Below are 9433 nucleotides of genomic sequence, written 5' to 3' on the forward strand. Positions count from 1 at the left end.
GCAGATTTACACGGTCTCCTGCTGACATACTCTTCATGACAAATTCTCTGCTGCAGAAATGGAAGGTGCGGTTGAAGGATGCTGATCATTGCAATTTGGAGGAGCTGATGTCTCTCCTCAAGACCTGGGTGGAATCCTTCCTGACGGCGCTTAGGATAGGCCCGTCTGAGGAAGATCTTTTGTAGCTAAGCTTTTGGATGCTGTTTTTAGTTCCTGTTGTTCTCCTTTGTCTGTTCTTTTGCAACGTACCGGTGTTCTAGCCGTTGTCCCTCTGTAATACGTTTTCTTTAAAAGCTGGGTTAATCCTGTTTCAAAAAAAAAAAAGAGCCGGCGGCGGTGGCGGGTTGAGGGGACGGCCCGGTCGGACACGGGAGCGCGAGAAGAGACGGTTGGTTGGCGGCGGGAGCAACCCAAGCGGCCTCCCGGATCGGAGAAAAAAAGGCAGCTTCGAATTGTGTTCCTCTGCCCAGCTTCATCCTTGACCCATGGGCCTCCGCTTCACGTGCCGTACGCCTGAGCCGGCCCTTACGGCAGCCCACCGACCAGCTGCTCCGTGCCGGGCTATACGAATCCAATGGGCTTTCGTTACAAGAAGGCTTGGGCGATGGCCGAAACAAATTCAATTACTAGCCTCAACTCAGCCCATGATGCATCGTTGGCCTTCCATCCATTCCGCTCACGTATTAAAGGGCCGGCAGATCATCAGCCCGATCGCATCTAGCGACAACGCGACGATGGGCGTGCGGAGCAGGTCGAAATCGACTACTCTACCCGGCGGCGGCGGCGGCGGCGGCGGCGGAGGAGGCGGCGGCGGCTTGATCAGCGAGCTCAACGATGACTTGCTCGTGCGCGCCCTCGAGATGCTGCCCGACGCGAGGGACGCCGTGCGCACCCACGCGCTCTCGCGGCGGTGGCGCGCGCTCTGGACGCGCGTCGCCGCCCTCCGCTTCGACTCCAACAGATGGCGGCGGGAGTTCAGGGAGCCCGGCGGCCCCGGGCGGTTCGTCGCCTTCGTCGACCACGCCCTCGCGCACCGCGCTGCCCAGAAGGAGCCCGCGCTCGAGCACCTGGAGATCTCGTTCGACATGGTCGAACCCCGAGAAGAAGCATCATCATCAAAGGCTTTAAAGCAGCCGGTGCCTCCGTCGGTCATCGAAGCCGCGCAGGGGTGGATCCAATACGCTATGCAGCACGCGGTGAAATCTTTAAACTTCAAGTTGATTCTGCCGTCGCCTTCCATTAAACAACCCGACGACTACGACACTTACTACAGTAGGCATCCTGTGATGATCCTTGACGAGCTAGTAAGCTCCGCGAAGCTGGAGACCATGCGCTTGAACTTGAGTTCCGTCAGACTTCGGCTGCCCTCGACACAAGCGTTCGCGTCCCTCACGGATCTCTCACTTGAAAACATGATGCTTGAAGCTGGTGGCGCCCGCCTGCTTGCCCGCCTCGTGTCGTCGGCGTGTTGCAAAATTTCTCTGACTGACTCATCCACATGCATATAGTAGAGATTTAGTTCTGTTGGTTGACAATGTTTAATTTGTTTACCACTTCTATTATTATTTTTCGATTTTTTGACCTTACTTAATTTGATCAAGCAAAGCAGCAAGACGTTGACATAATCAAAGGTTCGGTTCCGCAGCTTCCTCATGTGGCATCCTTGAAAATTCGTTTCACACTATGGGAACGACGTTGTTCCTATGCAGTTGGCATAGCAATAGCAAGTCTCCTTGCACAATGCAGTAGTATTAGATACCTCAGCCTAAATTTTTGCTGCAGGGTAAGATTAATATTCTGCCTTCAGTCCATATACACTATCATGCTAAATAAAGTTTGTTTCTCAGTTCCCTTTTTTTCCCATAAGCTGAATATTGATGCATATATCCTTCCATATCTTCACTGCAGAAGAATGACCCAGAATTGGATCTCTCGTGTGATAACTCGGCCCCCAGCTGGGAATCCCACGAGCTCTCCTTACCTCATCTCCAGGTGGCAGAGTTCGAGAAGTTGATGGGAATTGATGACGAACTCCAGTTCATTCAGTTCATACTGACAAGGGCCTCAGGAATCCAGAAGGTAGCCTTTAGTTTCGACAGAAAATACTGGCCAAAAGGCGGACAAGATGGTTTTCTACTTATGCCACCTCTAGCCGGTGGGTCCTGGACTACTTGGAATACTGACGCTAATTTGCCGTCCAACGAATTGTCAACTGGAGGCGTTATGCATGCAGAATGGAGACCGGCAGTAGAGATCCAAGTTCTTGAACAGTTTGCACCACACATGTTAAATTAAAATAATCGTTTGCATCTTATTCCTATTTTCCTCGTTGGCCATCCTCCCTTGCGTTAGAGGGGCATTCTAGCAGGAGAACTATTGCAACCTGCAGTTACACACTGTACGTGAATCTTCAGGAAATATGAGCAGAATGTCCCTAATTTATTAGAAGTTCATTGTATTATGCTATTTTTGCTTGATGTAAAGATTGAAGTGCATGGACTACGAGGAGATTGCAGTTAGCTCTTATGAAAATCTTTAGCTCGCTCTGGTATTGGGTATTCCCTCTGTAAGATTGCAGCAAATTTTCCCCCTCTTTTTTTTTGAGCTTTTTACTGGGAGAAGAGAAATTTTTTCTCTTTTTTCTTTTCTTTTTAGACAGCTCGCCACCATCTCGTCACCGTCGACCCCAGCTCCCAAGTCCCAAGCTCCGCAACGCTGGCAGGCCATGCATGCATGCGTTTGGCCACACGATGGTCCAGCACTCCAGTTGCCCAGCTTGTATGATGCATTCATTGCATTGTAATATCAAATTTGCTTGATATTTACGAAACTCTGTGTAACTCAGCTGGTATGATTTTATTACTGTGGAACCTACTTACCCAGGTTATGTTTTGTACTTTTCGTAATTTCGTTCTGCCGTGCATTTGTGTTGTTGAGCGGAACACGCTCGGGACTTGGCACCAAACCGGCATTAATTACCCGAATTTAGCCTTCCAGCTGTCATATAGCTATTACAGAAGGACTCCAGCTCCAGCAGATGATAGGTGAAATCATTTTTTTTTATAAGGCTGATAGGTGAAATCTGCTGATGCATGAACCCACTCGTCAGGAGAACACAGAGGAGACTCGTCCGCTTGTAGGGTTCCGAGAAAGCCACAACCCGAGTAAAATACATGGCCAGTCCATGAACTTGGTTTGTAGGGCTATTCAGATCCCTAAACTTACAAAAATTCATATTCGGGTCTTTAAACTTGCCAATTGTATCATGTGAATTGTCTAGTCTTAGAATTGATAGTCACTAGTTTGTTCAGCTTAATAAGTCTTTTTTGTAGGTTGTGTGTCTTTCTGGCAGAGGTCGGGAAAATTTCAAAACAATATATCATCTTGATGTATCACTTTGAAATTAATAAAAATTCCCTTTTCAAAAAAAATTGTATCATGTGAATTCCAAATCATCATATTTTAATTTATAAACGGAAGTGTTTCTGCTTATATGAAGGTACATGTGGACCTAATTGTATTTTTAATTATTTTGCTCAACTCATATATTTTCTAAATTTTCTTCAAAATTTGTTTCAAAACTTATGCCCAAGTATTTTTTTTCCATTGTTTCCTAAAACTTATCCTTTTATTTTGTGATTCTTTTTTTACAATTTTTTCGTATTAGTTTCTTTTTTATACAAATTTTTATATAAATCTTTTCCGCTACAAGTTAATTGTTATGATTTTGATGTATATACGGTTTTTTTATATAACTTTATATTTGAACGAATTATATAACTTTAATATATTTAAAAAATATTTTGTACCCCACGTGATACTGTAAATAATTTAAACAGATAAATGCGCATTTCAAAAATTTATAAGGATCTAAATATACTCAAACTGTCAAACTAAATTTAAGAACCGGCGATTTGCTTCCGCAACCCACAACCCAACCCAGCTACCTGCGCACCGACCCCACGCCACCCCAAGTCCCCAACCCCAACCGCGAACAAGCCGTAGCTTGGTTGGCTGGGTCCACTCGGTGGAGCGCCCGCCGTCCGCGTTCGAGCACCGCTCGACGCGGATTTCGCACCCGGGAACAATAGGTTCTCTAAATAATCTCAGATGAGCCTCTCAACGCGTGGAGCTACAAAGGGATTGTGATGCGCCCATCGCCGGAGCCTCGATGACTCTAGTGATCTCTCCAAGGACGCGTCTTGATATCTGTGTATAGTTGTAGGTCTGGTTGTATACTTGTGGTGTGTGTGTGAGGTGTGCGTGTGTGTGGTATAGGTGTGTGTCTGTATACGAACAGATGCTACAACTGTATCCAGATGAGAGGCTTAAAAAAAATCCCCCAACCCCAACCCAACCCACGGCCACGGCCACGGCCACCCCAACCCAAAGCTCCAACCCACACGCCCCCCATAAGAAGCGCAGGTGCTGCTCTGCTCCCCGCAGCGCAACGGAGAAAGAGCGCGCCGCGGCGATCTTCCCAAATCGACGAATCGAGAGAGACCGGCCGGCCGGTTCGGGCGCGATGGCGAGCCCCGGCGAGCGAGACGTGGCGCAGCACCCGGACTACGGCTGCTTGAAGCTGTTCCGCCGCCGGCGCCTCCTCGCCTTCCTCCGGCTCAACAACCTCTCCGCCACCTTCGACTCGTAAGCGGCCATCTCAAATTTTGCTCACTTCTTCTTCTTCTTCTCCCCAAAGCATCAGCATCACCCCGATCTCTATCGATCCATCCCATCCCAGGCTGAACAACGAGACGCCTCATCGCCTGCCTTCTTCGACCTGCGCTTCCTGCAGCGCCTGGTGGAGGGTGGCCGGTGGGACGAGGCCAAAGGGTACATGAGCCGCTTCATGCCGTCGCGGGACCAGATGGGGGTGGAGGCCCGCACCGCCCTGAGGTTCATTGCCCTACTCAACGAACTCGACGACCTCGCCCACGGCAATCCGGCGGGCGCCCAAATGGTCCAACTCCTCGACTGGCGACTCGATGCTCACCCGTCCGTCATGGATGCCGACCCCCACTGCGCAGAGATCATCCGCACCATCTTCCACGTGCGCTCCCACCACCCAGAGCTCAGGTGGCCTAAATCGATAGCCCATTCATCTTCCGATCCCCTTTTATTTCTAGTGCTAGTAGCTTGTTGCTGTTTGCTAATCAATCAGCCTGTTCTTTTATAATATATGCATCGCGCTAATGCGATTATGACCTCTCTGTTCATTGTTTCTTCCTTTGCATATCTTTCAACACCTTGTTTCATTCATCATTCATGCAGGCGGTTTCCTTCAGCAAGGGATTTACTTGGAAAATCATAAAGTCAATTAGTCAAAACCTGATTATTCCTGTATATGAGCACTCGTTGATGAACATAAGTTTTAATCTCAATGGCAGGGTTATCACGTAACCCAATGGCCTGGGTGGAGACAATGATTGGTAAGACATTTGCCTTGTTTTTCATCTTTCTTAAGTTCACACGTCAGCTGGTGTGCTGATACGTGACCAGGATTTAGTTTATACATTTTGTTTTGCTTTACTATATAATTTACAGTATATTGCCTTTGCTTTCTCTCTTGTCAGTAGAATGGCTCTGGTGTGATTGTGCTTTCCTTGTCATTCTTTCGAAATACCATTTGTGCTAGTCGAATATTACACTGTGGAGAAAATTGCGTGCATCCAGCCATTGCTTGCTCCAATTTCTCCAGTTCAGTCAATATTTTCCAAAATGTGAAGCATTAGTGGACCTGTTGGTTAGTTCACTTTATGAGTTATGACTGATAAAATTTTATTTGCAATGACAAACAAATATGTGTGATCTTCAGAAGAAGCTTTGGTACCTCACCGGTAGTTGGTGAAATAGAGAAGATTGAGGAACATTCGCTTCAGTATTCTTGTGGTGAAGGTAACATACCATCACCATTTAAGATTGATTTCTCTTACATTAATCATTTCGATACATTTCTGATTTATTTATTGGCTGCTGGGTTATGGTTTAGTTATGTCACTGTCATTTGTTCGTGCTTGCAATCTGGGTTCTTTGTCTGCTGGCTGTGCACTGCAGTTTCTTGACACTTGCATGGTGCTCTTGGCAGCTTAAAAATTACTGATTGCGATTTTCTGTCTAATACTAGTTGATGAATGCTTGCAGGCATTACTGGTGCTCCAGTTGCCCCAAGTCCTGGAGAAAAACATGGAATTGCATCTGCTAATGCAACATAGGTTGGAGAAGATAGATTCAACTACATTGCTTGAGTCTCCATATTATTACAAAAACCTTCATATGTATGCCTCGGTGTGTTTGCCCCTCAACCAAGCTATTAATTACAACTACTAAACTGAGATTGCAAATCCCCAACCGAGCTCAATCTCTAACAAAAACTAACTCAATCGCTAACTGAAGATGGATTATAATATTTGTTCTACCGTCGATACTGTTCCCCTACAACAGAACTAACCTCATGGCCCAACTGGATCCAAAGCAGGGCGTGATTCCCTTCTTCTTGGCTCGATGCTGGTTTGTCCAGTCCACTAATTTAGTCTCTACCCCCTAGAAGAACAACTCGTCCTTGGGAATAAATTAAAAATGGTGATCCAGTTCATTTTAATTTTTCAAGAATTACTACTCGGCGGTGGCACAACTTTCCAAAAGAGAAAAGGTCAAGAATGAAGTTTATTGAGAATGTCTACTACTACAAAAGGGACGTTAAAGGCCTCAACAAATTTCCCAACATAGATAGTAATTGCACATAATTGCCTCAACTAATGGCTTGGTGAAATTTGGACACACCTTCATTGCAATAGTATGCACGCGGACACGGATCACATGGCACTCGACCCATACCAGCTTCCACAGATTCCACTGCAGATTAAAAGAAAGTTAGCCAATGTGCAAAGACATAATCCAATTGGTTATACACAAAGAAGAAGAGAAATTGTATGAGCAAATTGGAACAGTTCACGTTTGAGGATGTCATGATAACCAATTCCAACGTGTTCACAATCAATAGTAGATGCACAAACAGGATTAACAAAGGGCAGAATGCACCGGGACACATCTAAAGATATCCTAGCTTAGTCTTTAGGAGAAAGTTAGCGAAGCTCGGATGAGAAGGCTCATCATCAATGGCCTAAGACCCGAGTACAATGGTTTTATGGTTGCAGTGAGCGGATGACCAATATAGTTGTCCTTGGTGTAGTTGGAGAATTTATTGACTAATCAGGAGGCATCAGGCAAGCGGATGAGCAACATCATCTTGGAGGAGAAGGATGAGGAGGAGGTGCTCCTCATCTGGAGAAAGAGTGGCGCTCCTCATCAGGAGAAAGAGTCCACCGAGAAGCAAAGGAGTGGACAAGAGGTGATATTTATTGTCTGAAGAAGAACAACAAGGGAAGCTCATGAAGATAACAATGGTGAATAGATGACTAGGAGCTAGTCAAGAATGAGAGGAGAAGAGGTGAGTGCTTCCAGAATGAGAGGAGAAGAAGAGGTGAGTGCTTCCACGGTGGCAAGAAGGGCATTGTCCGAGTACAAGGAGGCACCTAGAAGGAAATGTGGCTACTACCAAAGAAATTGTTCAGATTGGATGGCTTAGTGAAGTGTGAGATGCAGAGGCATGCATCACAACTGAAGATGGTATGGTGGAGCTTACTTCGTAGAAGACTTGACAAAAGGTGAAAGTCTACCAACCAGCGTTGTTGCCAAAGAATATGAAGAAGAAAAAGAATGAGCTGCAGAACTAGTTTCTCGACGGAGGTAAGAGATCCAAATACTTCTACTAGATTTATTGTATTTGAATGTGATGATGATAAAAACCTAGAGACTCTAAGCAATGAGGAAGAAGATACTAGAGATGAGAAAATAGAGCCTAGTCACAATGAAGATGAGGAGCCGCAAGAGTACGGGGCAGACACTAATGGAGCATTAGCGATCCATGAAAAACCAAAAGCGCATGGTGGGGATGTTTGGATTTCAAAACTACTTGATCTCAAGTACGTCATTGCTTCACTAGCTGAAGTTATTTTGCCATCATACAAAGAAACATCAAGAGGGAAGACACGAAGAAGAGTGAACAAGAAAGAGGAGGTGCATGGTTGCATAGTCTGTAGGGAAGCTCCAACTGAAGGTTGAAGAGTATGAGACAGAATAAGGAAGAGCGGATCATGTCATAAGGACAAGAGAAGAATAAGAAGGCTTGGAATGGCAAAGCGCAAAAGATTCAAGGGAAGTGACACACAACGGTCTGGTTGCCGATGACAAGTATGCATTGAGGGGGAGTGTTGAAATAACAATGCATACTTAGGTTCTAGAACAATTTGGAAAAGACAAGAGAAAGGAGTTGTCATGCTTCATGGTAAGATAATAATTATCTAAAATTATATATTTTCCATAATTGAATAAGGACGAGAAAATTCTAGAGTTAAATATTTTGTAAAGAAGGGTGTGAAAGTTGACACATGGAAACACCACAACACCCATGAGCGGTTATAAATAGAGGTGCTCTCTTCCCCTCTTGCCATACCATAGCATAAGAGGTATCAAGTAGGAGGTGGCATGGCAGCAATATAGTGTAATTGTGTTATTGTAGGGTAGCCACATAAAGAGTGCAAGAATCTTATGTCGTATTAGGTTATATTGAATTAAAAATTGAGTTCTCTTGTATAGAGTTGGTCTCGCAGCTCTCATGTGCGCGCCCGCACAAATCCAAGAGTGTTCTCTACATCTACTACGAATTGAATTACTGCTAAACTAGGTGTGTGCTACTCGACGAGCGCGGAAAGGCTAGCACAGATCAGACGACCAAGCAGAGAGAGCAAATCAAAGCTAGGCCAGGGTGACTCACTTGGTGGAAGTGAAAGTAGAGGCCGGTGGAGGGGCTGGATCCGAAGAAGAGGAAGATTGATCAGCCATGTCGGCGATGGGATCCAGTGAACCTCCTCTTCCACGCCTCTTCTCCCCCCTCGTCTCCAGCCAGCACCCTACAGCAGGAAAAGGCCCTTTTTATTCTAGGGCACGGCGAGATCGATCGATCAGAAGCCACATTTTGGCTTCCTTGTTTTTTGTTGGGAGACGAGAGGGAGAAGATTAGACACGAAATAGGAGAGCAGCGAGTGGAAAGCTTATTAATCATTTGTCAGAAGATCAGACGTACTTTGCAAGACAAGCTTGTAGCGGCTTCTCATTTCTTGGCACAGGTGGCCAGATCTACAATTCACGAATCTAAATCCAGCGGCCTGTAGTCACTTCAGTACTCCTTCAAAGGCAAGACAGATGATTGAAAGAAGGCTGTAGCTTACATCATTTTCAGCACGCTGTAGCTTACATCATTTTCAGCACGGTGTCTAGGTCTACAATTCACGAATCTAAATCCAGCGGCCTGTAGTCACTTCAGTACTCCTTCAAAGGCAAGACAGATGATTGAAAGAAGTCTGTAGCTTACATA

The 9433-nt window shown here is 45.7% G+C and overlaps 1 protein-coding gene and 1 long non-coding RNA gene across 2 annotated transcripts; both read left to right on the plus strand.

Annotated features, from left to right (window-relative positions):
- The first annotated feature begins 814 nt into the window (after positions 1-814).
- Positions 815-2481, plus strand: LOC120682961. Its single transcript, XM_039964969.1, has 2 exons — positions 815-1783; positions 1909-2481. Exon 1 carries the CDS (start codon positions 861-863, stop codon positions 1506-1508), a length of 648 nt encoding a protein of 215 aa, XP_039820903.1. The 5' UTR covers positions 815-860; the 3' UTR covers positions 1509-1783; positions 1909-2481.
- Positions 2482-4391: 1910 nt separating this feature from the next.
- LOC120680620 lies at positions 4392-6348 on the plus strand. The gene is made up of 5 exons (XR_005677738.1): positions 4392-4647; positions 4742-5076; positions 5272-5429; positions 5816-5895; positions 6142-6348. It is a non-coding gene; the product is annotated as an uncharacterized LOC120680620 (long non-coding RNA).
- The last annotated feature ends 3085 nt before the right edge of the window (positions 6349-9433 follow it).

Source organism: Panicum virgatum, chromosome 7N (genome assembly GCF_016808335.1).
Source record: "Panicum virgatum strain AP13 chromosome 7N, P.virgatum_v5, whole genome shotgun sequence".
NCBI lineage: Eukaryota > Viridiplantae > Streptophyta > Magnoliopsida > Poales > Poaceae > Panicum > Panicum virgatum.

Bases quoted from the DNA above. Each gene is read 5' to 3' on its own strand.
- LOC120682961 (XM_039964969.1), top strand. From the start codon at position 861: ATGCTGCCCGACGCGAGGGACGCCGTGCGCACCCACGCGCTCTCGCGG.